The sequence below is a fragment of the Eleutherodactylus coqui genome, chromosome 4, assembly GCF_035609145.1.
Source record: "Eleutherodactylus coqui strain aEleCoq1 chromosome 4, aEleCoq1.hap1, whole genome shotgun sequence".
NCBI lineage: Eukaryota > Metazoa > Chordata > Amphibia > Anura > Eleutherodactylidae > Eleutherodactylus > Eleutherodactylus coqui.
The window spans coordinates 249,116,230-249,143,696 of NC_089840.1; the positions used below are offsets into that span (position 1 = coordinate 249,116,230).

The 27,467-nt window shown below is 46.1% G+C and overlaps 1 protein-coding gene across 1 annotated transcript in view; it reads left to right on the plus strand.

Annotated features, from left to right (window-relative positions):
* Positions 1 to 27,467, plus strand: part of CFAP46 (cilia and flagella associated protein 46) — a 253,776-nt gene that overhangs the window by 61,570 nt on the left and 164,739 nt on the right. Inside the window, exons 17-18 of the mRNA XM_066601014.1 lie at positions 2,628 to 2,761; positions 26,627 to 26,839. Of these exons, the coding sequence (XP_066457111.1) occupies positions 2,628 to 2,761; positions 26,627 to 26,839 (347 nt within the window). The remainder of the gene's footprint in view (positions 1 to 2,627; positions 2,762 to 26,626; positions 26,840 to 27,467) is intronic.

The following is a 27,467-nucleotide window of genomic DNA, read 5'->3' on the forward strand; positions in this document are numbered from 1 at the left end:
TATGAGAAAACCCCACAAGGTTGGCAGGAAAATCCTGGTCCTGACTAGCACTGATGATCAGGTCTCGTTGGAAGTCACTCAGATCATTCCTTTTTCCACTTATGTGGATTCACACTGTAAACTGATCGACTTGTCACGTGATTTTATGCTGCACTCCGGGGTCACGGGGATAATTTTATTACAGGGAAACTCTAATTGTGAAAGGTCTGGTGTCTGTAATAAAGTGGACATTGTACACTTTTGCAACCATTTCTTTCTTTCTGCCCTCCCTATTTGCATATTTCCCAGAGAAGCATGGATGGCCTTAGAAGTCTCCTCACACAACTTCTAGGTTCTCTCCATAAGGAGAAACGATACTCTTCTTGACCGCCAGAAACCTACTGCACGCTGGTGAGGGGCAAAAGCCATGAAACAGCTGTCTGTGTATGGTGTTCTGGCTTTGGCTTACAATTTCCGGTAATTGTTATAAGGCTTGTTTAAAAAACAAATCTAACATTAACCTGCAGGAATGCTGCCTTCCAATAGGTGGCGCTGCAGAGGTATTATTCCATCTTTCCATTTACAGGACCTGATTACATGCAGTACTTTTAAGTCGCTAACACTATAGATGCATACATGTCTGCAAAGTAGCTGTCTGGACATTAGGGTATCTATAATTAAGACCATTTGCCAAGTTGCTTCGTTAGTTGTTTTTCATGCATTGGACCAATGAAAAATAGTTTAAGAACTGGACATATTTGTTTATTGGAGTCACTCTCCTCACTGCCAGGTCTCTGCATAGGGATCTAATAAAAATAGCTTTCTGCTCTGCTTATCAGGAGGAGCAGCTTCTGCAGTACACAGCAGTACAGCTGAGAAGACTCCTTCTGCAGGGGAGGTAAAAAGGGACTATATTGTTAGCTGCCAGAGGGGGAAGGAGACTGATTCTCTCCAGCTCCTCAGCAGCACCAACAAAGGGGCATGTAGAAGCTAAAGATGATAAAAGAACAACCTCTTCATAGAATAATCTTTTTACATTTTGATGAAGCATGGTGAATGTTGGAGATCAGAGAAACCTTTAACCCTTTCCAATCCACTGCCTGACCTGTGAAGACATTATGATTTCAGGCTGTACAGCTCCGATGTTGGAAGACATTCATCGGGGCTCTCTTACTGTATATTGCCAGCCTCTCTGCTGTTGGAGCCTATCCAACGTGTCACCTTATGCAGTACTCGCTTTAGCCAGCATATAGCGCTGTTGTATAATGGCAGAAAACGTGTAAGCCCCCTAGGAAAACATGAATACAAATTGGATTAGAAAGGGTTAAAATGCCACAATTGATGCTGATAGTGACCCAAACCTTATATTAATACATGCCTCGGGGTCTATTAAACGAACCCAGAGCTGTCTGACCATATTTTCTGTTGTTAGGGAATACTTGAGTGATTGTGTTGAATATGCTATTCTGTTCGGCACAAATGTCAGAAAAGGGCGTAAAACTGGTTAACTTGTAGAGGGAATTTTATTTATTTAAATTACAGTATAATGTACTGGCATATATCTGTATGCCAGGGCAGTAGTCTGTGTGCTTATAGCAGCTTGACTAATTAAAGTCTATGGTTCCATCCAGGGTTCCAGACAAACCCTGGGATGGAAAGGGTGAACTTAGTGCAAAACATAATGTGAACCTACCCTTCCATCGACATGCCCTAAAGCCCTTTAACGGGGCTACTCCAGCGCATTTTTCCATCCCTGCCTCCCTTCCTTTCACACTCTAAAGGTCTTGTATATCTATTGCAGTCACTTCTTTGTAAAGTAGCCTCCTGTCAGATATTTATCAGGCACCATCTTAATGCTGAGATTTCTCCCTGTTCTCAATTCTATGCTAACACCCCCACGATGCATCAGCACAGCATTACATGATCAGCTGCACCCTGTACCATCTGTATTGTATATTTACCTACATAAACTACTGAACATAATTATACAGTCAGGAGGATGAGTTGTGATCTCCTTCATTATAACGGTGTGACAGGAGCCTCTAATCACCAGCGGTAGCTGTGACAGAAGTTTATGTGTGCCGCTCTAAAGAACTAGTGTGGTAGGGCCAATCACACAGGAATTATACTGACTGAAAAACTGAATTCTTGGGAGAACATAAAGCCAACTAATTCTCGGGTGGTCAGAATGAGATCACATGACCCACCTCAAGAGAAGGACTCTACGAAGTTTTAGTTAGAAAGGCCTAACTAACGAGGTAATACTAGATGGTTTATATATACTATGGGGCTAGTCCCATAATGAATTAATACAATTCCCTTTAATACATACTTGTTTTCTTTTTTCTTTGCCATAGAAGTAGTATTATTAAACTTTTAAGCCTTTATTTGAAGGCCTTCTGTGATCCCCACCCCCCTTTCTCATGAATTGCTCAGCAGATTATATAAGGACACCTTTTATCTATCACACCTCCAATAAAAGTGCCACAAACAAGTCATTTGTGAGAAAAGCAAAAACATGTTTTTGTAAAGAATCTGCTCAAGTAAAGGATCAATGATACTTTTTGCCTTGACGGCGTATAAAGGGATATCGACTGCAAATGGCTTTTTTTTATACAATGTGATAAAACCATGTTTTTTTTCAACAGGCAACAATACACTTTCTGAAGTCTGAAGGTTGTAAACTCAACGAAAGTCCAATCCCACCCGAAGATACAAGTGTGCGCCCAGCATCCTACGTTCCTCTAAACCTGGAGGAAGAACCACAGTGGATCCTGTATAGGTAATCCTGTATAAGATGTATCATTTTAGATTATGGACTATTAACCCCTTGCAATCCAATTTTGGATTCAGGGTTTCCTAGGGGGTTTTCTCTTTCTCCCATTATACAATGGCGCCATCTGCTAGCTAGAGCCAGTACTGCAGTATGGGACATGCTGTAGAGGCCCCCGACAACAGAGCGGCCAGTAATATACAGTAAGAATACCCCGCCGGACGTCTTCCGACATCAGAGCTGTACAGCCTTCAATCAGAATGTCTTCAGACGTCAGACAGTGGATTGGAAAGGGTTAAGAGTCCCAGGGTCTTCAATCTTGAAGCATTCCTTTTTAACATGACGCCAATTCTGAATTTCAGAATGAAATATACTGCGTGCTGCAAAATGTGTCCTATTTCTTATTAGTTTAAGACACTGACTATTACAGAGGTTGGCCCATGGGCAACCCCTATCCAGTTGCTTTATTAGGTAATAGGAATATAGAGATGTCCCTTCCAGGGCTAGTTCCAGTTATCTGTGGGCCTTTCACAATGGCCACCTTGTCTACACCTTACTCGACCTGTCTCGGCCTTGGTCACCCACTCGGCACTTTTTATTATCCAGCCTGAAGAACTGCTGCAAAGAGTGGCTCTTGCTCAAGACAACTTAGCGTATTTGTGTGGCGCATTGTGTTAAGGCAGCTCTTGCTCATGACCAGAAGGTTACAAGTTCAATCCTCACATGGTTCGGATAGCCGGTTCAAGTTTGACTCAGCCTTCCATCCTTCCGAGGTTGGTAATATGAGTACCCAGCTTGCTGGGGGGTAATAAATTACGTGAAAGCGCTGCAGAATAAGTTGGTGCTATGCAAATAACATGATTTTTTTTATCTATCATATATTACCTGGTTTCCAGTTAAAGAGGTTTTCTGGGATTGGGCTAAATTTGCCAAAGTGGGGGGAAATAGGGATCAGATAATAAAAGATCAGTCACCTGTTAAATTTCCCTAGTCTTCCAGTGCCGCAATCTGATCCTCCTCACTAGGCTTTATCTTGCAACATGTCGTCTACAACACGTGACTCTTGAAGCCAATCATTGTTCTCAGTGGTATGCATAAATGCCTGATTGGTGGAGGTCAGATCCCCTAGGATCCTACGCCAGGTCCTCATGTCTGGTAGAGGACTGGCAGCACTTGTAAGGTCAAATAGATACAAAACCAGCCAGGTAAGCGTTGTTTCCATAGGAAGGGATCTGGGAAAGAACAATTAATGCCCATTTTTGTGTGTGTTTTTAAACAGAACCTGCCATTTTGTAGATTTATTTTGTAGAATGCGTTGATGAAGCTAAATTAAAAAATGATCATAGTCTATTCCAATGCAAAGTTGCTAGAAGAACGATCAAGATCAAGAGTCTACATCACTGGCAGCAAGAAAAATCAAGGTCCAGTCACATGACCACAGAAGCCAATCAGAGTGCACTTTTGTTTTTAAACATGTCAGACTCATGCATGATCAGTCTCATTTCTCAAAACTATCTAAGAGAAAAACCGTCTACATTACCCACAGCAACCAATCACAGCAGAGCTTTTGTTTTAGCAGAGTATAAATGAAGGCTGAGCTCTGATTGGGAGCAGCAAAGGTCATTTTTTTATTTTTAACAGTTTTGATAAAGTGTGATTTCACTGTTCTAAGATTATGGTTGAACTTGAGCCGTTTACCTGAACCATGCGGGGATTGAACTCCCAACCTTCAGGTCATAAGCAAGAGCTACTTCATGAGTACAGCCGCTGATCTGCCGCTGATGTCACATGCACAAAACACAGACTTTTACCTACAACTGCCAGCATGCATAGAGGTTGTCTCCCGGCCAGCCCTGTAGCTCCGCCCGCAGCTCACAGGTCCTACAACTTACTAGCAGCAACCTCCTTCTCACTCAGAGTGCCAAAGAAAGCTGCTGAAGCAGACAGACAGGAGCTTCCCGCACTCTGAACTGCAAAACAGCGCAGCGCTTCCATTCCTATCCTCCCATCATGTACTGCTCACAGGATGCTGGAGGCAATGGACATGGAAGGAAGTAGCAAATGCAAACAAAAATGTCTGAAGAAGTGGGGGCTGATTAACCTGCACATATGCCTTTTTACAGCATTGCAGGTTTAAACTGCCAGGAAGAGCCAGGGCTCACTGGCAGCCGGCTCCTGCTCTAATGGCCAGGAGCAGAGAAATCTCCATTAAAAAAATTTGTAACACCTTCTATCCTTCGATCAATAGTGATCGCCGCATGTAAGTGGCTGACAAGGGGAGGGGCTCCCCTGTTACCCATCGGCAACTCTCAATGCAATCTCGAGGTTCCGATGAGTTCTCCAGACAGCCTGACTGAGGCCTTCTTATCTGTTACTTAGCCTATCTGACCCTGTCTCTGGTAGAATCTTATAGTCTGCAGTTATAGGCATAGTACATTACATTACAGAAGTAATGCAGGGTACTAGGCTAGTGATAAAATAACTGCATGTACAAGTCCCCTTGACAGACTGACAAGTAGCGTCAAAGTTTCAGTAATGTTTAAGTAAGAAAAAAAATCCAGTGTAAAAAGACACATATTTCCCAATAAAAACCCCTTTTTAAATAAAAAAACCCCCGATCTTAAAAAGTATATAGAAGGTACCACAGTGTTTGTAACGACCCGAACGATTAAGATATTTTGTTATTTATCCTGTATGATGAAAGATACAAAATGTAATTATAAAAAAATGCCGGAATTTCTATATATTATTTTTTTTTTTTTAAAAAAAGGTGTTTTTATTTTGCAAAGGCAGTGGAAAGTATTAAAAACTATATTCTGGTCTATCTGGTATCTGCTGTCATTGAACTGACTCACAGAATAAAGTTAGAAGGTCATTTATGCTGCACGTACCATGAATGCCATAAAAAACCTAAAAAACAATTCTGGAATTGGTGTTTTTTGCTAATTCTAAGGGCTTATACAGACGGGCGTGTATCGGTCAGGTTTTCACACCCGGTCGCTATACGCTGCTCCTCTCTGCAAGGGGAGGAGGTGGGACAGGAGCTAGTGCACTGAGCTCCCATCCGCTCTCCACCTTCTCACCGCCCCTCGCCACTGTTTGCAATGGGAGGGGGTGGGACAGGGTGGAACTTAGCTCCTCCCCTCAATTGCAAACAGTGGCGAGGGGCGAAGAGCGGATGGGAGCTCAGTGCACTAGCTCCCGTCCCACCTCCTCCCCTTGCACAGAGGGGCAGCGTATATCGGCCAGGCATGAAAACCCGACCGATATATGCCCATCTGAATAGGTCCTGAATTCCCAAAAAACAGAATAGTAGTAGCACGGTAAAAGCTATATGAACTTGGTATCACTGTAATTGCGCTGATCCAGAGAATGTCATTTTTTTTTTTTTACCATATCGTGAATGCCCTATAGACAAAACCCACTCAACAATGGTCAAATATCTGTCACCCCCACCCACCCCCAAAAAAAGTTATCCACCATGTTATATATAAACCAGAGTGGTTCCATTAAAAACCAGCCTGTACCACAATAAGCGAGCCCTCATATGGCAACGGAAACACAAGTTCTAGATCTTTCAGTATGGCGGTGCAAAAACCATTTGGCCATTAGGGCACCAAATCTGCCGATCACTAAGGTGTTAACTACTTATTGAAACCCCAGAGCCTTTTGAGACATTCTTCCCCTAGTTTGGCGTACGGTGATGTGGAAGGTAACGTCATGTCATCTCCTCCAGTGCTGATTTCTTTGTAATGCTGAAATTGAAGCAATAACCTGAATTACACAAGTAGATGTAACAATCTGGAGAAATATCAGAGCTGAAAACCGCATTTCGGGGAAAGGTGTTGTGAAGGGTTCTTGTCGGTGAAGAGCAAAATGCAGTGTTGAATAAACGCAGAGATTGCAAAAGGCTTAAATTGGCAAAATATGTGCAATCACTTAACTTCCAGAACAGCAGATGTGAGACAGGAAACAAGGACAAGTGCTTCTGCAGGAGCGCTGGTTATTCATCTGACGGGGAAAACATTGTACCGGCACTTTACAGGAAAAGCTGGATGCGCGTGGTAGGTGGGATTCGGGGGGCATAAAATTGTATGCGGTGCTACATGGCAACTTTAGGGTTTTACATTGTAGCTAATAGAGGCTCCTAATTAGTAGCTAATTACCTCCCTGAACCTTAGTAAAGATCACTTTATTTAACTTGCTTAAAGGGCCACTCTGGTGAAAACACATTTTCCCATACCAGGAGATGCCCAGGTTATACCAGTATGGTCCATACCAATATATACAGAAGATGTATAACTTATACTGGCTATACATATAATTATATACAGGAGATACCCAGGTTATACCAGTATGGTCCATGTCATTATATACAGGAGATGTATACTGGCTATACATATAATTATATACACGAGATACCCAGGTTATACCGGTATGGTCCATACCAATATATACAGAAGATGTATAACTTATACTGGCTATACATATAATTATATACAGGAGATACCCAGGTTATACCAGTATGGTCCATGTCATTATATACAGGAGATGTATACTGGCTATACATGTAATTATATACAGGAGATACCCAGGTTATACCAGTATGGTCCATACCAATATATACAGAAGATGTATAACTTATACTGGCTATACATATAATTATATACAGGAGATACCCAGGTTATACCAATATGGTCCATATCATTATATACAGGAGATGTATACTGGCTATACATATAATTATATACAGGAGATATCCAGGTTATACCAGTTTTGTCCATATCACTATATGGCCGCCCATGCACGGGCGGATTTGTAATGCGGAATCCGGAGCAGGTGTCAGCCTCCGGATTCTGCAGCAAATGCCGCCCATAGCATGCAATGGCAGAACACAATTTCCTCTACACCAGCGGAAATCAATTGCAATTTTCCGCTCACAAAGGAGAAATCGCAGCATGCTGCCATTCTGTGCGGCTAACATGCGGACGGCTTCTATTGAAGTCAATGGAAGGCGTCCGTCCTGTGACCCTTCCGCCATCATCCTTGCGGAAAGGTTGCAGGATCCGTGTCATTGTCTAGCAGCGGCATGGCATAATCTGTACTGCGCATGTGCGACGGCGTGCTGGCCGGCACATCCGTAGCACAGATTAGAAAACGGCGGACAGGTACACTGGGGTCACCCGCCGGGCACAGGATCGGGATCCCGCATGCAGAATCTGAGCCAGCTGTGTGCAGATGTATAACTTATACTAGGTGAACATAAATAGTTATATACAGGAGATACCCAGGTTATACCAGCATGGTCCATATCACTATATATAGGTAAAAGTATAACTTATACTAGGTGTACATATATAATCAGATACACGAGATACCCAGGTTATACCAGCATGGTCCATATCACTATATATAGGTAGAAGTATAACTTATACTAGGTGTACATATATAATCAGATACACGAGATACCCAGGTTATACCAGCATGGTCCATGTCACTATATACAGGAGATGTATAACTTATACCAGCTGTACATATATAATTATATACACGAGATACCCAGGTTATACCAGCATGCTCCATGTCACTATATACAGGAGATGTATAACTTATACCAGCTGTACATATATAATTATATACAGGAAATACCCAGGTTATACCAGCATGGTCCATATCACTATATATAGGTAGAAGTATAACTTATACTAGGTGTACATATATAATCAGATACACGAGATACCCAGGTTATACCAGCATGGTCCATGTCACTATATACAGGAGATGTATAACTTATACCAGCTGTACATATATAATTATATACACGAGATACCCAGGTTATACCAGCATGCTCCATGTCACTATATACAGGTAGATGTACACCTTATACCAGCTGTACATATATAATTATATACACGAGATACCCAGGTTATACCAGCATGCTCCATGTCACTATATACAGGAGATGTATAACTTATACCAGCTGTACATATATAATTATATACAGGAAATACCCAGGTTATACCAGCATGGTCCATATCACTATATACCAGTAGAAGTATAACTTATACTAGGTGTACATATATAATTAGATACACGAGATACCCAGGTTATACCAGTATGGTCCATATCACTATATACAGTTGAATGTATAATTTATACAAGCTGTACATATATAATTATATACACGAGATACCCAGGTTATACCAGCATGCTCAATGTCACTATATACAGGTAGATGTACACCTTATACCAGCTGTACATATATAATTATATACAGGAGATACCCATGTTATACCAGCATGGTCCATGTCACTATATACAAGGAGATGTATAACTTATACAAGCTGTACATATATAATTATATACAGGAAATACCCAGGTTATACCAGCATGGTCCATATCACTATATACAGGTAGAAGTATAACTTATACTTGGTGTACATATATAATTATATACAGGAGATACCCATGTTATACCAGCATGGTCCATGTCACTATATACAGGAGATGCATAACTTATACCAGCTGTACACATATAATTATATACAGGAAATACCCAGGTTATACCAGCATGGTCCATATCAATATACGGAGATGCTTATACACTATATGCAGGAGATGTATAATAGGTAGAGATGAGCGAACGCGTTCGTCCGAGCTTGATATTCGTGCGAATATTAGGGTGTTCGGGATGTTCGTTATTCGTAACGAACACCATGCGGTGTTCTGGTTACTTTCACTTCCTTCCCTGAGACGTTAGCGCGCTTTTCTGGCCAATTGAAAGACAGGGAAGGCATTACAACTTCCCCCTGCAACGTTTAAGCCCTATACCACCCCCCTGCTGTGAGTGGCTGGCGAGATCAGGTGTTCGCCTAATATAAAAGTCGGCCCCTCCCGCGGCTCGCCTCAGATGCGGTGTGAGTTAGATGAGGGACAGTGCTGTTTATACCGGAGCTGCTGTAGGGAAAGAATTGGTAGTTAGTGTAGGCTTCAAGACCCCCCAAAGGTCCTTATTAGGGCCACTGATAGCTGTGTGTTGGCTGCTGTTAGCAGTGGGATTTTTTTTTTTCTCAAAATCGCCTCTGCAGACCGTTGCACCTGGCATTAGGGACAGAAGTGCTGCATAGGCAGGGAGAGTGTTAGGAGTGAGTGTAGCCTTCAAGAACCTCAACGGTCCTTTCTAGGGCCATATTTATCCGTGTGCAGTACTGTCCAGGCTGCTGTTAGCTGTGCTGCATTTTTTTTGGGCTTCTCAAAATCGCCTCTGCAGAGCATTCCACCCTCCATTGATACTGCAGGGAAAGAATTGTATAGGCAGGGCCACAACACAGTTATTATTCATAGAATATACGCAGTGCTGCCTTTTGGTGGGAAAAAACTGAAAACAAATCTATTTGTCCAGCCTCTGTCCGTCCTTACGGGCGGTGGAGACGTGTGAGCTGCGTGAAGAACAGTGCTAAATCATACGCACCCAGCTACGCTTTACTGCTGGCTTCGCCATTTGCTTTCCTTAATTGGGAAAAAAAATACCTGCTCTGCCAGAGTTATAATAACTCTGCTACCCTCACGTTCTGTGACACATAAGCAGGGACACAGCACAGTTATTAAACTTCTCATGTTCATAGAATATACGCAGTGCTGCCTTTTGGTGGGAAAAAACTGAAAACAAATCTATTTGTCCAGCCTCTGTCCGTCCTTACGGGCGGTGGAGACGTGTGAGCTGCGTGAAGAACAGTGCTAAATCATACGCACCCAGCTACGCTTTACTGCTGGCTTCGCCATTTGCTTTCCTTAATTGGGAAAAAAAATACCTGCTCTGCCAGAGTTATAATAACTCTGCTACCCTCACGTTCTGTGACACATAAGCAGGGACACAGCACAGTTATTAAACTTCTCATGTTCATAGAATATACGCAGTGCTGCCTTTTGGTGGGAAAAAACTGAAAACAAATCTATTTGTCCAGCCTCTGTCCGTCCTTACGGGCGGTGGAGACGTGTGAGCTGCGTGAAGAACAGTGCTAAATCATACGCACCCAGCTACGCTTTACTGCTGGCTTCGCCATTTGCTTTCCTTAATTGGGAAAAAAAATACCTGCTCTGCCAGAGTTATAATAACTCTGCTACCCTCACGTTCTGTGACACATAAGCAGGGACACAGCACAGTTATTAAACTTCTCATGTTCATAGAATATACGCAGTGCTGCCTTTTGGTGGGAAAAAACTGAAAACAAATCTATTTGTCCAGCCTCTGTCCGTCCTTACGGGCGGTGGAGACGTGTGAGCTGCGTGAAGAACAGTGCTAAATCATACGCACCCAGCTACGCTTTACTGCTGGCTTCGCCATTTGCTTTCCTTAATTGGGAAAAAAAATACCTGCTCTGCCAGAGTTATAATAACTCTGCTACCCTCACGTTCTGTGACACATAAGCAGGGACACAGCACAGTTATTAAACTTCTCATGTTCATAGAATATACGCAGTGCTGCCTTTTGGTGGGAAAAAACTGAAAACAAATCTATTTGTCCAGCCTCTGTCCGTCCTTACGGGCGGTGGAGACGTGTGAGCTGCGTGAAGAACAGTGCTAAATCATACGCACCCAGCTACGCTTTACTGCTGGCTTCGCCATTTGCTTTCCTTAATTGGGAAAAAAAATACCTGCTCTGCCAGAGTTATAATAACTCTGCTACCCTCACGTTCTGTGACACATAAGCAGGGACACAGCACAGTTATTAAACTTCTCATGTTCATAGAATATACGCAGTGCTGCCTTTTGGTGGGAAAAAACTGAAAACAAATCTATTTGTCCAGCCTCTGTCCGTCCTTACGGGCGGTGGAGACGTGTGAGCTGCGTGAAGAACAGTGCTAAATCATACGCACCCAGCTACGCTTTACTGCTGGCTTCGCCATTTGCTTTCCTTAATTGGGAAAAAAAATACCTGCTCTGCCAGAGTTATAATAACTCTGCTACCCTCACGTTCTGTGACACATAAGCAGGGACACAGCACAGTTATTAAACTTCTCATGCTCATAGAATATACGCAGTGCTGCCTTTTGGTGGGAAAAAACTGAAAACAAATCTATTTGTCCAGCCTCTGTCCGTCCTTACGGGCGGTGGAGACGTGTGAGCTGCGTGAAGAACAGTGCTAAATCATACGCACCCAGCTACGCTTTACTGCTGGCTTCGCCATTTGCTTTCCTTAATTGGGAAAAAAAATACCTGCTCTGCCAGAGTTATAATAACTCTGCTACCCTCACGTTCTGTGACACATAAGCAGGGACACAGCACAGTTATTAAACTTCTCATGTTCATAGAATATACGCAGTGCTGCCTTTTGGTGGGAAAAAACTGAAAACAAATCTATTTGTCCAGCCTCTGTCCGTCCTTACGGGCGGTGGAGACGTGTGAGCTGCGTGAAGAACAGTGCTAAATCATACGCACCCAGCTACGCTTTACTGCTGGCTTCGCCATTTGCTTTCCTTAATTGGGAAAAAAAATACCTGCTCTGCCAGAGTTATAATAACTCTGCTACCCTCACGTTCTGTGACACATAAGCAGGGACACAGCACAGTTATTAAACTTCTCATGTTCATAGAATATACGCAGTGCTGCCTTTTGGTGGGAAAAAACTGAAAACAAATCTATTTGTCCAGCCTCTGTCCGTCCTTACGGGCGGTGGAGACGTGTGAGCTGCGTGAAGAACAGTGCTAAATCATACGCACCCAGCTACGCTTTACTGCTGGCTTCGCCATTTGCTTTCCTTAATTGGGAAAAAAAATACCTGCTCTGCCAGAGTTATAATAACTCTGCTACCCTCACGTTCTGTGACACATAAGCAGGGACACAGCACAGTTATTAAACTTCTCATGTTCATAGAATATACGCAGTGCTGCCTTTTGGTGGGAAAAAACTGAAAACAAATCTATTTGTCCAGCCTCTGTCCGTCCTTACGGGCGGTGGAGACGTGTGAGCTGCGTGAAGAACAGTGCTAAATCATACGCACCCAGCTACGCTTTACTGCTGGCTTCGCCATTTGCTTTCCTTAATTGGGAAAAAAAATACCTGCTCTGCCAGAGTTATAATAACTCTGCTACCCTCACGTTCTGTGACACATAAGCAGGGACACAGCACAGTTATTAAACTTCTCATGTTCATAGAATATACGCAGTGCTGCCTTTTGGTGGGAAAAAACTGAAAACAAATCTATTTGTCCAGCCTCTGTCCGTCCTTACGGGCGGTGGAGACGTGTGAGCTGCGTGAAGAACAGTGCTAAATCATACGCACCCAGCTACGCTTTACTGCTGGCTTCGCCATTTGCTTTCCTTAATTGGGAAAAAAAATACCTGCTCTGCCAGAGTTATAATAACTCTGCTACCCTCACGTTCTGTGACACATAAGCAGGGACACAGCACAGTTATTAAACTTCTCATGTTCATAGAATATACGCAGTGCTGCCTTTTGGTGGGAAAAAACTGAAAACAAATCTATTTGTCCAGCCTCTGTCCGTCCTTACGGGCGGTGGAGACGTGTGAGCTGCGTGAAGAACAGTGCTAAATCATACGCACCCAGCTACGCTTTACTGCTGGCTTCGCCATTTGCTTTCCTTAATTGGGAAAAAAAATACCTGCTCTGCCAGAGTTATAATAACTCTGCTACCCTCACGTTCTGTGACACATAAGCAGGGACACAGCACAGTTATTAAACTTCTCATGTTCATAGAATATACGCAGTGCTGCCTTTTGGTGGGAAAAAACTGAAAACAAATCTATTTGTCCAGCCTCTGTCCGTCCTTACGGGCGGTGGAGACGTGTGAGCTGCGTGAAGAACAGTGCTAAATCATACGCACCCAGCTACGCTTTACTGCTGGCTTCGCCATTTGCTTTCCTTAATTGGGAAAAAAAATACCTGCTCTGCCAGAGTTATAATAACTCTGCTACCCTCACGTTCTGTGACACATAAGCAGGGACACAGCACAGTTATTAAACTTCTCATGTTCATAGAATATACGCAGTGCTGCCTTTTGGTGGGAAAAAACTGAAAACAAATCTATTTGTCCAGCCTCTGTCCGTCCTTACGGGCGGTGGAGACGTGTGAGCTGCGTGAAGAACAGTGCTAAATCATACGCACCCAGCTACGCTTTACTGCTGGCTTCGCCATTTGCTTTCCTTAATTGGGAAAAAAAATACCTGCTCTGCCAGAGTTATAATAACTCTGCTACCCTCACGTTCTGTGACACATAAGCAGGGACACAGCACAGTTATTAAACTTAGATAATTCATTCACTAGAGGCAGTGGGGCCTTTCGTTTTCCAAAAAGGGCAAAAATTATATTTGGCCTGCAGTCTTGCGCCAATTTATTTCCTGCCTGTGAAATCAAATCACTGGTAATACAGCATGCTGAGGGGTAGGGGTAGGCCTAGAGGACGTGGACGCGGCCGAGGACGCGGAGGGCCAAGTCAGGGTGTGGGCACAGGCCAAGCTCCTGATCCAGGTGTGTCGCAGCCGACTGCTGCGCGATTAGGAGAGAGGCACGTTTCTGGCGTCCCCACATTCATCGCCCAATTAATGGGTCCACGCGGGAGACGGTTATTAGAAAATGAGCAGTGTGAGCAGGTCCTGTCCTGGATGGCAGAAAGTGCTTCGAGCAACCTATCGTCTACCCGCAGTTCTGCGCCGTCCACTGCTGCCAATCCGAATCCTCTGTCTGCTGCTCCTCCTTCCTCCCAGCCTCCTCACTCCACTACAATAACACCTGCTCAGGAGCGGGAGCACTCCCAGGAACTGTTCTCGGGCCCCTGCTTAGATTGGGCAGCAGCGGTTCCTCTCCCACCAGAGGAGTTTATCGTCACTGATGCCCAACCATTCGAAAGTTCCCGGGGTCCGGGGGAAGAGGCTGGGGACTTCCGCCAACTGTCTCAACAACTTTCTGTGGGTGAGGAGGACGATGACGATCAGACACAGTTGTCTTGCAGTGAGGTAGTAGTAAGGGCAGTAAGTCCCAGGGAGCAGCGCACAGAGGATTCGGAGGAAGAGCAGCAGGACGATGAGGTGACTGACCCCACCTGGTGTGCAACGCTTACTCAGGAGGACAGGTCTTCAGAGGGGGAGTCAAGGGCATCAGCAGGGCAGGTTGCAAGAGGCAGTGCAGTGGCCAGGGGTAGAGGCAGGGCCAGACCGAATAATCCACCAAGTGTTTCCCAAAGCGCCCCCTCGCGCCATGCCACCCTGCGGAGGCCGAGGTGCTCTAAGGTCTGGCAGTTTTTCACAGAGACGCCTGACGACCGACGAACAGTGGTGTGCAACCTTTGTCGCGCAAAGCTCAGCCGGGGAGCCAACACCAACAGCCTCACCACCACCACCATGCGCAGACATATGATGGCCAAGCACCCCGCAAGGTGGGACAAAGGCCGTTCACCGCCTCCGGTTTGCACCCCTGCCTCTCCCCCTGTGCCCCAACCTGCCACTGAGATGCAACCCCCCTCTCAGGACACAGGCACTACCGCCTCATGGCCTGCACCCACACCCTCATCTCCGCTGTCCTCGGCCCCATCCAGCAGTGTAGTTCAGCGCACCGTTCAGCCGTCGCTTGCGCAAGTGTTCGAGCGCAAGCGCAAGTACGCCGCCACGCACCCGCACGCTCAAACGTTAACCGTCCGCATCGCAAAATTCATCAGCCTTGAGATGCTGCCGTATAGGGTTGTGGAAACGGAGTCCTTCAAAAGTATCATGGAGGCGGCGGCCCCGCGCTACTCAGTTCCCAGTCGCCACTACTTTTCCCGATGTGCCGTCCCAGCCCTGCACGACCACGTCTCCCGCAACATTGTGCGCGCCCTCACCAACGCGGTTACTGCCACGGTCCACTTAACTACGGACACGTGGACAAGCACAGGCGGGCAGGGCCACTACATCTCCCTGACGGCACATTGGGTGAATTTAGTGGAGGCTGGGACAGAGTCAGAGCCCGGGACCGCTCACGTCCTACCCACCCCCAGAATTGCGGGCCCCAGCTCGGTGCTGGTATCTGCGGAGGTGTATGCTTCCTCCACTAAAGCACCCTCCTCCTCCTCCTCCTCCTCTGTCTCACAATCAAGATGTGTTAGCAGCAGCATGTCGCCAGCAGTCGGTGTCGCGCGGTGTGGCAGCACAGCGGTGGGCAAGCGTCAGCAGGCCGTGCTGAAACTACTCAGCTTAGGCGATAAGAGGCACACGGCCCACGAACTGCTGCAGGGTCTGACACAGCAGACCGACCGCTGGCTTGCGCCGCTGAGCCTCCAACCGGGCATGGTCGTGTGTGACAACGGCCGTAACCTGGTGGCGGCTCTGCAGCTCGGCAGCCTCACGCACGTGCCATGCCTGGCCCACGTCTTTAATTTGGTGGTTCAGCGCTTTCTGAAAAGCTACCCACGCTTGTCAGACCTGCTCGTAAAGGCGCGCTGGCTCTGCGCACATTTCCGCAAGTCCCACACGGACGCTGCCACCCTGCGCACCCTGCAACATCACTTTAAGCTGCCAGTGCACCGACTGCTGTGCGACGTGCCCACACGGTGGAACTCTACGCTCCACATGTTGGCCAGGCTCTATGAACAACGGAGAGCTATAGTCGAATACCAACTCCAACATGGGCGGCGCAGTGGGAGTCAGCCTCCTCAATTCCTTTCAGAAGAGTGGGCCTGGTTGGCAGACATCTGCCATGTCCTTGGTAATTTTGAGGAGTCTACCCAGGTGGTGAGCGGCGATGCTACAATCATTAGCGTCACCATTCCTCTGCTATGCATCTTGAGAAATTCCCTGCAAACCATAAAGGCAGCTGCTTTGCGCTCGGAAACGGGGGCGGGGGAAGACAGTATGCCGCTGGATAGTCAGGGCACCCTCCTGTCTATTTCTCAGCGCGTACATGAGGAGGAGGAGGAGCATGAGGAGGATGAGGAGGAGGGGGAAGAGACAGCTTGGGCCGCTGCTGACGGTACACCGGCTGATTGCCTGTCATCCTTTCAGCGTGTATGGCCTGAGGAGGAGGAGGAGGAGGAGGATCCTGAAAGTGATCTTCCTAGTGAGGACAGCCATGTGTTGCGTACAGGTACCCTGGCACACATGGCTGACTTCATGTTAGGATGCCTTTCTCGTGACCCTCGCGTTGCACGCATTCTGGCCACGACGGATTACTGGGTGTACACACTGCTCGATCCACGGTATAAGGAGAACCTGCCCACTCTGATTCCCGAAGAGGAAAGGGGTTCGAAAGTGTTGCTATACCACAGGACCCTTGCGGACAAGCTGATGGTAAAATTCCCAGCCGACAGCGCTAGTGGCAGAAGGCGCAGTACCGAGGGCAAGGTAGCAGGGGATGTGCGTAGATCGAGCAGCATGTACATCCCAGGCAGTGCAACAGTCTTTAAGGGCCTGGCCAGCTTTATGGCTCCCCACCAAGACTGTGTCACCGCTCCCCAGTCACGGCTGAGTCGGCGGGAGCACTGTAAAAGGATGGTGAGGGAGTACGTAGCGGATCGCACGACCATCCTTGGTGACGCCTCTGCCCCCTACAACTACTGGGTGTCGAAGCTGGACACGTGGCCTGAACTCGCGCTGTATGCCCTGGAGGTGCTTGCTTGTCCTGCGGCTAGCGTCTTGTCGGAAAGGGTGTTTAGTGCGGCTGGGGGAATCATCACAGATAAGCGTAGCCGCTTGTCAACCGACAGTGCCGACAGGCTAACACTCATCAAGATGAACAAAGGCTGGATTTCCCCAGACTTCTGTTCTCCACCAGCGGACAGCAGCGATACGTAAGCAATACGTAGGCTGCACCCGCGGATGGAAGCTACGTTCTCTCTCACCATCCAAAACAGGGACATTTCTGCTTCATCAATCTGTGTCTAATATTCCTCCTCCTCCTCCTCCTGCTCCTCCTCCTGAAACCTCACGTAATCACGCTGAACGGGCAATTTTTCTTAGGGCCACAAGGCTCAGTCAAATAATTTTTCAGAACAATTTTTAAAAGTTTCAATGCGCTTAAAAGCGTTGGAACTTTAACTTGAACCAATTTTTCGTTACACTGGGCTGCCTCCAGGCCTAGTTACCACTTAAGCCACATTAACCAAAGCGATTAATGTGTTTCACCTGCCCTCTTGGCTGGCCATGGCCAATTTTTGGGATGTACATTAGTACTGTTGATACAGCAATTTTTGTGGGCCCTCGCCTACAGTGTAATCAAATTAATTTTTAGCCCACCTGCATTACAGCTGACGTAACCTCAGCTGTGTTGGGCAATGCAATGGGATATTTTTGTGTACCGCCGGTGGGTTCCAGGGAGCCACCCATGCTGTAGGTGCACACGGAGTTTTTAATACATCTGTACACTTCTAAAGAACCCCAGTCTGACTGGGGCATGCAGTATGGGCCGAAGCCCACCTGTATTACGCACAACATTACTACCTCAGCTGTGTTGGGCAATGCAATGGGATATTTCTATGTACCGCCGGTGGCTTCCTGGCACCCACCCAGGCAGTGGGTCCACAGGGAATTATAAATGCATCTGTTTCCACTTATAAAGAAACCCAGTCTGACTGGGGCATGCAGTGTGGGCCGAAACCCACCTGCATTAACCCTTTCCAGTCCACTGTGTGACCTGTGAAGACATTAGGGTTTAAGGCTGTACAGCTCCGTTGTTGGTAGACGTCCGTCGGGGTTCTCTTACTGTATATTGCCAGCCTCTCTGCTGTCGGAGCCTATCCTACGTGTCAGCTCATGCAGTACTGGCTTTAGCCAGCATATAGCGCCGTTGTATAACGGCAGAAAAAGAGTAAGCCCCCTAGGAAAACCATATACAAATTGGATTGGAAAGGGTTAAGCACAACATTACTACCTCAGCTGTGTTGGGCAATGCAATGGGATATTTCTATGTACCGCCGGTGGCTTCCTGGCACCCACCCATGCTGTAGGTGCACACAGAGTTTTTACTACATCTGTACACTTATAAAGAACCCCAGTCAGACTGGGGCATGCAGTGTGGGCCGAAGCCCACCTGCATTAAGCACGACATTACTACCTCAGCTGTGTTGGGCAATGCAATGGGATATTTCTGTGTACCACCGGTGGGTTCCAGGGAGCCACCCATGCTGTGGGTCGACAGGGACTTCACAATAGGGAGTTGTACCTGCCTGTGTCTATGAATTAAAAAGCCCGGTCTGACTGGGGCATGCAGACACCTTGACAGAATGAATAGTGTGTGGCACATAGGTTCCCCATTGCTATGCCCACGTGTGCAGCTCCTGATGGCGGTGGCACAGGATTCTATTTCTCATTGCTTCTGTACAGCATTGTGGGCTATCGCCCCGCCCCTATTAAAGAGGGTCGCTGCCTAGCCGTGCCAACCCTCTGCAGTGTGTGCCTGCGGTCCCTCGTCGTGGCAGACGCACTTCTAAATAGACATGAGGGTGGTGTGGCATGAGGGCAGCTGAAGGCTGCCCAGGGACAGTTTGGTGTGCGCTGTGGGGGGGGAGGGGGTGCGGTTGGTCAGCATGTAACCCAGGAGAAGTGGCAGCGGAGTGTCATGCAGGCAGTGATTGTGCTTTGTTGGAGGTAGTGTGGTGCTTAGCAAAGGTATGCCATGCTAATGAGCGCTTTTCAGAAGTAAAAGTTGTTGGGAGGGGGGGGGGCCCACTCTTGCCGCTATTGTGGCTTAATAGTGGGACCTGTGAACTTAGGATGCAGCCCAACATGTAGCCCCTCGCCTGCCCTATCCGTCACTGTGTCATTCCCATCACTTTCCTGAATTGCCCAGATTTTCACACATGAAAACCTTAGCGAGCATCGGCGAAATACAAAAATGTTCTGGTCGCCCATTGACTTCAATGGGGTTCGTTGTTCGAAACGAACCCTCGAGCATCACGGGAAGTTCGTTACGAATAACGAACACCCGAACATTTTGGTGTTCGCTCATCTCTAATAATAGGACATGCAGTGTATGTTTTAACGCGATCGAACTTTGCGTGAAAAAATACCCTTATGTAAACAAACCCATGAACGTTAATGGGTTCTATGCTCTGCGTATTATGCGCGCAAAACTTGTGCACGTATTAATCTGCACAAACGCTCTTGTGTGCGAGCCCTAAGTATGTGCTGTCTGCTAGGATTACCAAACCAGGAAAACGTCTCTGATAATGCACTGCAGACTCAGAAAATGTCATCGGACCCTACAGGGTTAAACTGTAATCCATAACCCAGAACATATGCCGGGTCCGCTACAAAATAACTAATAAAATGTCACGCTATCCATATGAAGAATTAAGAACCCAGAACCCCCCCCCCCCCGTCCCCCCGTCCCCGTGTATAACACAGTATGGCATGGCAAACAATGACCGCCCACAGGTATATATAAATGTAGGGGAGGTAGCGCTCCCTCTCCTTCCACCAAAGGGTTAAAGCATGAACGACCAAACCGGGACAGTAGTCTCTAGCAGAGCCTTTGGCATCGCTTCTGCATTACTGTCAGCTATACAGAGTATATAGATAATATACATAATCCGCCCTGTAGAATTGGGTAATTAATGGAATGACATCCGAGAAGCGAGATGCATCTTGCAGAAACTGCAGTTCTTCGCCAGCAGAGTTAGCGGTGATGCAGGCAGAGTGTTGGGTTGGATTTTGATGCATGTGATATGACATTGTTCATTCTCGTCTGTGACTATGCCGCCCGGAGCTGCTCGCGGTTCCGTGTCTCTGGTTCGCGGGAGGTTCTGGTTCAGCGCTCTTACATGTACTGCAGGGGGGCTGTCATCATTAATAAAGAAGAATGGAATTAAAAAAAGGCAGGGATCCAATGGCAGGCCCCCATGTTAATTACACACAAACTCTTCCAGAAGTTTACTTTTTATACGGCATAGAAATGGGTGAAAATGATAGAATAGAAGTAGTTACGAGGGTACAGTTGTGATCAGGCCCTGAGCGCCCTCTGCCTGCGCTATACGGTAAGTGGATGTCTTTGGCGTATGTGACGATGTCTCACAAGTGCGTTTTCTAGTGTATTTTACTGCTATTTAATGTGATATTGTGAAATACCAGGGTGCATGACATTGGCTTTTCATGTAGCTGGTGGTAAAGCTTTTGCAATTGGGCACCTAGGAGCTTTAACCCCTTAAGGACATGGCCTAGTTTGGTAATTAAGGACGCAGCGATCTTTTGGGATTTTCATCTCCACTTTTCAGAAGCCATACGTTTTTTATTTTTCTATTGACCTGGCCGTATGAGGGCTTGTTTATCACATGATGAGCTTATATGGGGGCACATAGAATGTATTGCACTTGTTTTATTATGGGTCGCTATGAATGTGACGATACCAAACATATGGCGGTTTTGTTTGCATTTTTCTCTTTTGCCCTTTTTTTTCTTTATTATTTTTCACCTGTTAATGCCTCTGTGGGAGACTTGAATCTGCAATCTTATGATCACTCAGATAATGCATCGCAGACTAAGAGGCCACTATTAGGCCTCCAGTTGTAATGGCAAGGCATCAACCTTCTGCGATTTCATGGCAGAGGACCGATGATGTCACAGAGGGAGACATTGCAGATTTTCTACAGGCAAATCTACCTTGAAAATCCCCTCGTGTTTACACCATGTGTGGGTGTACCTTTAAGTTTCTACTTATCATATTTTATGTTGCCCTTTAACCTCTTAGTGACGGCCCAATAGTGGTTTTACGTCTTGCCATTGCAGGGCGTGTATGGAGGGAGATAGCGCCGCTATCTCCCTCCATACAGCACAGGCGTCAGCTATTTACTACAGCTGACAGCCGCGGGCAATAGCTGCAATCGTCCGCACAGCTATTAAGCCTTTAAATTCCGCTGTCAATTCTGAAAGGCCCCAGGGCTGCCTTAGGAGACTGCCTATCAAGCCATCCCTGTGGGGTGGCTTGATAGACTGCCTGTCAAAAAGCAGTATGACGTAATGCTACAGCATTACGTCATACTGCAGGAGCGATCAAAGCGTCGCTGGTTGTGGTCCACTAGGAGGACTAAAAGAAAGTGTTAAAAAAAAAAAAAATGTTACTCATTATTAAAAAAAAAAAGTAATAAAAGTTAAAAAAAAAAAACCTTTTGCCATATTTGCAATAAAAGAATCTAAATAATAAAGCAAAAATATGTATTTGGTATCGCTGCATCCGTAAAAGTCAGATCTAGCAAAGTAATTGATTATTTACCCCGCACAGTGAGCATCGTCCGAAAAAAAAAAAAAAGAACGCCAGAAATGCGCTTTTTTGGTAACCCTGTCCCCAAGAAAAAATATAATAAAAAGCGATCAAAAAGTCGTTTTTATACAAAAATGGTACCAACTGTAACATCAGGACATACCGCACTAAATGAGCCCTCACACAACTATGTCGCCAAAAATATAAAAAAGTTATTGTGCGCAAAAAATAGAGACAGAAAATAATTTAAAAAAATAAAATATCTTTAAAAAAAAATACAAGTAGTACAGCAAAAAAAAAAACTATACAAGTTTGGTATCATAGTAATTGTTCTGACCCATAGAATAAAGTTATGTCATTTTTGTTGCAGTTTGTGCGCCGTAGAAACAGGACGCAGCGAAAGATGGCAGAATGTCATTTTTTTTTCAATTTCTCTCCACTTAGAATTTTTTAAAAGTTTTTCAGTATATTATATGGTACAATAAATAGCACCATTCAAAAATACAACTCGTCCCACAAAAAACAAGCCCTCATACAGCGACGTCGATGTATAAGTAAAGGAGTTACGATTTTTTAAAAGGGGGGAGGAAAAAACAAAAATGGAAAAAAGCAAAAAAGCTCCGTCACTAAGGGGTTAAAGAGGTTTGGATATTCCTTTTTTGTTATATGCATCCTGAAATGCTGATCACTGGGTGCCCCACTGCCGGTAGTGAGTGTTCTATCATGCTCTAGCGCCATCCCAGAGGTGATAAAACTTTACATAGTTCACATTTATATAATTGGACACCCTGTGTAAAGCACGGGCATGATGGGTCCCCAGAAGTGAGAAACGCATTTCGCAGCCTCTGTCCACTTAGGCAGTTGAATGAGATCCCTCAGCTTGGACTCCCCCCTGCTTCTCTCTGCTTGCTCAGAAATCCCTAATTGGATATTTGCTAGTGGGTTTTGGAAAGCAGATAACCCCTCTTAAGACTATTTCCTTCAACTCCATGTCTATAATGCCAGCTGCATGGCAGCCAGCAAGATGGCACGGACTGTGATTGCCAAGCGGTTTTCCTCTTACCCAGTAGCAGTTTGATTAGAAATAACATCTGTGCACAAGCATGCGGAGACATACTCCCATTACGTATGGCAGTAGTTCAGGCATACAGTACGTTGCCATATCTTCCAGCTACAAAGCATGCCACATGCTGTCATGAATTCTGATGGGGACCTATGGGAGTTGGCCAGAATGCCTTATGCATCCATGAAAGGCTAGCGCACATCAGCACATGCTACAGCCCATGGATCAAACTTGGTATAAAGTTATTAAAAAAGCATCAGGAAATATGGGGGAGAGTTTGTTTATGATGCATCAAGATTAACACTTGTGTGATCATCACATTTTTAAGTGCAAATAAGGAAGATGGAACAATACCTCTGCAGCGCCACCTATTGGATGATTGGATGGCAGCATTCCTTCACATCAATGTACAACTCTTTAACAAGTCTGTAAAACAATGATTAGGAATAGGAAACCATCTTCCTTATTTGCATACATTACCCAGAGGAGCTTGCATGGCCTTATAAGTCTCCTCACTCACCTCTCAGGTATCTTCTCACACCCCTTTTGGGTACTCTCCTTGGGGAGAGACGATTTTTAGGTGATGAAAGGTAAACACCTCCAAACAGCTGTCTGTGTATGGTTTTCTGGCTTGGTTGCCTATTCCAAGTCATTGTTATAAAGACCTGGTCTGACATTGATTTGAAGGAATGCTGCCATCCAGTAGGTGGCGCTACAGAGGTATTGTTCCATCTTCCTTGTTTGCATAAATTACCTAGAGAAGCATGCATGACCTTATAAGTCCCCTCACACCCTTTCTGAGTGCTCTCCTTGGGGAGAGGCAATGGTAGATGAGATTTTAACGAATGTCATCTCATGCTGTGGATTTTTTTCAGAACAGGAGCAGAACTAAGGATCTTCCAATCCACAGCGTGTCAATTTCTCCTGTGCATCTTCAATGCGGATTTCACCCCTAGGAAAGTTAAATCGCGCAAGATTTGTGCATTGTAAGACGCGTGAATACTAACCCCATTCTTTTGAATGGGATCATACACGTAAGGCATTTTTTTCCCACATCGCGGTACATCCTGTCTTTTGGGCGTGCTCTCGCATCGCATCTCCCATTGTTCTCACTGGGGCCAGCAGCAGCATCGCACCATGTGCTAGGTGCACGCAATGTGAACCAAGGTTTCCCCACGCATGTGAGCGAACCCCTGCACGCAAATCTTTAATGTGCGAATGGGACAACTGTATAAAGGGTCTGACAACTATCTATCAAAGTCGCTCATTTGAGCAATTTTTTCGGCAAATAGTCGGCTCATGTAAAAGTATCCTACAGGTGCACCAAGTCAGAAGATCAAGTATAAAAAGCAAAAAATGTCATTAAAGCAACTGATCAAGTGTGGCACTGCCAACCCTGCCATGTAGACTGCCCGGGGCTGCTGCGCTATTTGTGTAGTATGGTGCTTGCCATTCACTTTGAATGGCGCCTGCGCTACACCAATGGCATAGTCAAGCCAGTACATTGCAGCACCACACTAATGCGAGATGCGCTAATGCCGGCACATCTGTATCAAAACCAGCCGCAAATCACAGTAAAACCAGGTGCAGTTTTTCAATCTTTCTTTCATGCAGGTTTAACCCGTGCCATCTGCATACACCCTTGGAGCTCCTGGGCTGCAATGCATAATCTGTAGGGGGTGGGTGGGGGGACCACCTACCGTGTGCCATTCCTTTGAGGTCTTTGGCATAAATGACTGCCTGCTTGTTTATGTGGCCCGATCTGTCTTTCAGTTTTTTGCATGGAGAAACAGAGAGGGGCGAAGGATTTGTCCTTCGTCGTTCAGTTGGGCATGCATTCATCGGCCCGTGTAAAGGAACCTTAGGCCTGTAATCTCAGCTACTAACATAATAGAGCTCTGGCACAGTGGAGGCCCTATGGGGACGTTTTAAAATGTCCTTGCAGAGATAGATAGGACTGCCTGGACGAATATAGTCTGTGGGCAGTCTTTATGTGCTTAAAGGGGTTCTCCAGACGTTTTGCTATTGATGACCTATCCTCAGGTTTAGTGATAAGCAAGCTTTCGCAAAAAGTTTGGTTTGGTCTTAATTAGTTAGAATCTAACCAAAAGTTCATCAAAACCCCTAAAATTGGCTTTTATGGCTCTTAAACAGTGTTCTACAACATTGTTGAGCAAACTGAACCAGTAGAACCCTGTTTCAGGTAGAAATTTGCTAAAGGTTTGGTTCAGGCCTCTGCAGTTTTCACGGCCGGCCAATATACGCTGTGATCTGATGCATTGGATTCCAATGCGTCAGATCATATGGCCATATTCCTGTGACGTAAAAGCGCTCGGCTGGCCAATATAGCGCCGGGCGTTTTTACATCGGGCCCAAAAGATAGTCCGGAAACTATCTTTTGGGCCGGAATACATCGGTCGCTGCATGGGCTCCTATGGGAGCCAATGACAGCGGCTGGATAAGGGAGGTGGGAGGGAGTTTAGCAGCGTGACTGCTAAACTTCCTCCGTCTTCTCTCCTCTCCTCCAGCTGATTGCAATGGAAGGGAACAGGGGTGGAGCTAAGCCCCGCCCCTCCCATTGAAAACAGCCAGAGGAAAGGAGAGAGGAGGTGAGCCGGGGATGGCGACAGCATGGTGGCCTCGACGTATAGGCGCCTAGGCCCTTGTCGTCTGAACGGCGCACAAACCTTAGATTTGTGCGCCCGTTCACGAGCTTTCACTGCTCAGATTGTAGCATAGATCGGCCAGCCATGAAAACGGCGGCTGATATACGCTTATGGAATCAAAGCCTCAGGCTCATGCCGAACTGAACTTTTATGAAAATTTGACCCAAAACAGGGTTCTCCTGTTCAGTTCAACACTACTCAGGATATGTTATTGATAGTTGATTGGCGGTTGTCCACACCTCACGATCTCTGCAGATCACCTGAGCCCTGAGCTCAATGTCCGTGAGGACAGCACTGGAAGCGGATAATGCTGACCTTATTGCAATTCCCCGGTCTAGTACTACAGGCACAGCTCCCATTGATTTTAATGGGAGCTGTGCCTGTAGTACCAAACTAGACTGCAGCTGTGTTGACACACTATCTACGTCCAGCGCTGCCTGTACTGACGATGGCAGACCCAGGGATGAGCTGATTGGCTAGGATCCTGAGCGATGGAGCCCTGCCAATGAACTACTGATTATCCTGAAGACAGGTCATCACTAGTAAAGGTCCTGGAGAACTCCTTTAAACTGTACACAGGTAATGATTAGAGGTGAGCGAGCACACTCGGATAAAGCAGGTACTCGAGCGAGCATCGCTCTTCTTGAGTAACTGCTTACTGGTCCGAGCAGATTCAGGGGGTCGGGGGTGAGCGGAGGGCGGCGAGGGGGGGGGGGGGGGGAGAGTGAGAGAGATCTCTCTCTACCCCCCGCGCACCACCCCGAACCTGTTCGGACCAGTAAGCAGTTACTCGAGAAGAGCGATGCTCGTTCGAGTAACTGCTGTATCCTAGCGTGCTCGCTCATAGATTCAGATGGCGTCTTTTTACCCTGACTACCTCAAAACCATGGTGCCCTACAGCTACCCCCCTACCTATTTATGACTGGATACTTAGGACATTAAACATTGCTCTTTCTTTGCGGTTAGGGATTGGATTATTGAGCTTTCTGCCTACGCTACAGAGAACTTCCTCCGAGCTGCAGAGTTGGGTGTGGAGCTGCAGGACGCCTGGATAACCCATAATGCCGCAGTCTATGTCCTAAACCACAACAAGCATATCATAGCATCTGGACGACTTACATTGCTTGTGGAGACTTTAAAGAAACTGCATGCAGCACTTAAGAAAACCGGGCATTGTGGGTAAGATCAATTCCTTCATTGTAGTTGCACCTACAGCGGTTGCACCAGTAAAATATTCATTTAGCACAGGTCTGCTGGTATTTTAGAAGAGCCTATGTCAAGTTTGTCTGCTCTCTACACCATACACCCTTTATAAATTCATCATTGCCCTTTAATTTAAGAAAAATTACGTGATTCCATTAAGGCTACTTTCACACAGGAGTGATAGTCATTCAGTGAATGCAGGCAGAACCCGCCAGAGATCTCTTCCAGACGTCTGCCTGCATTCACTGTGAACAGGCAGTCGTTCAGAGATGATGCCTGTTTACACCGAGCGAGAAGGCGCTCATTAGTCACTGCGTTTCAGTGAGTTGAAACAAAGCAACTAGCGACTAATGAGCCATTTCTCGAGCCATACCCTGTCGGGTCCTGCTTTTACACAGGACGACTATCTGTCAATTTTTCGGCCAGTAGTCGGCTCATTTAAAAATACCCTACAGGGGTTGTGTTAGGATGGAGATTGGTGGCATATTACTGGATTATGCCACCGGTATCTGATCGGTGAAGGTACAACCTCTGTGATCTCCTAGCAATCACTAGGAAAGCGCCATAATAGTTCATCTCCTGCACAATTCCTTTGAGCGGAGCA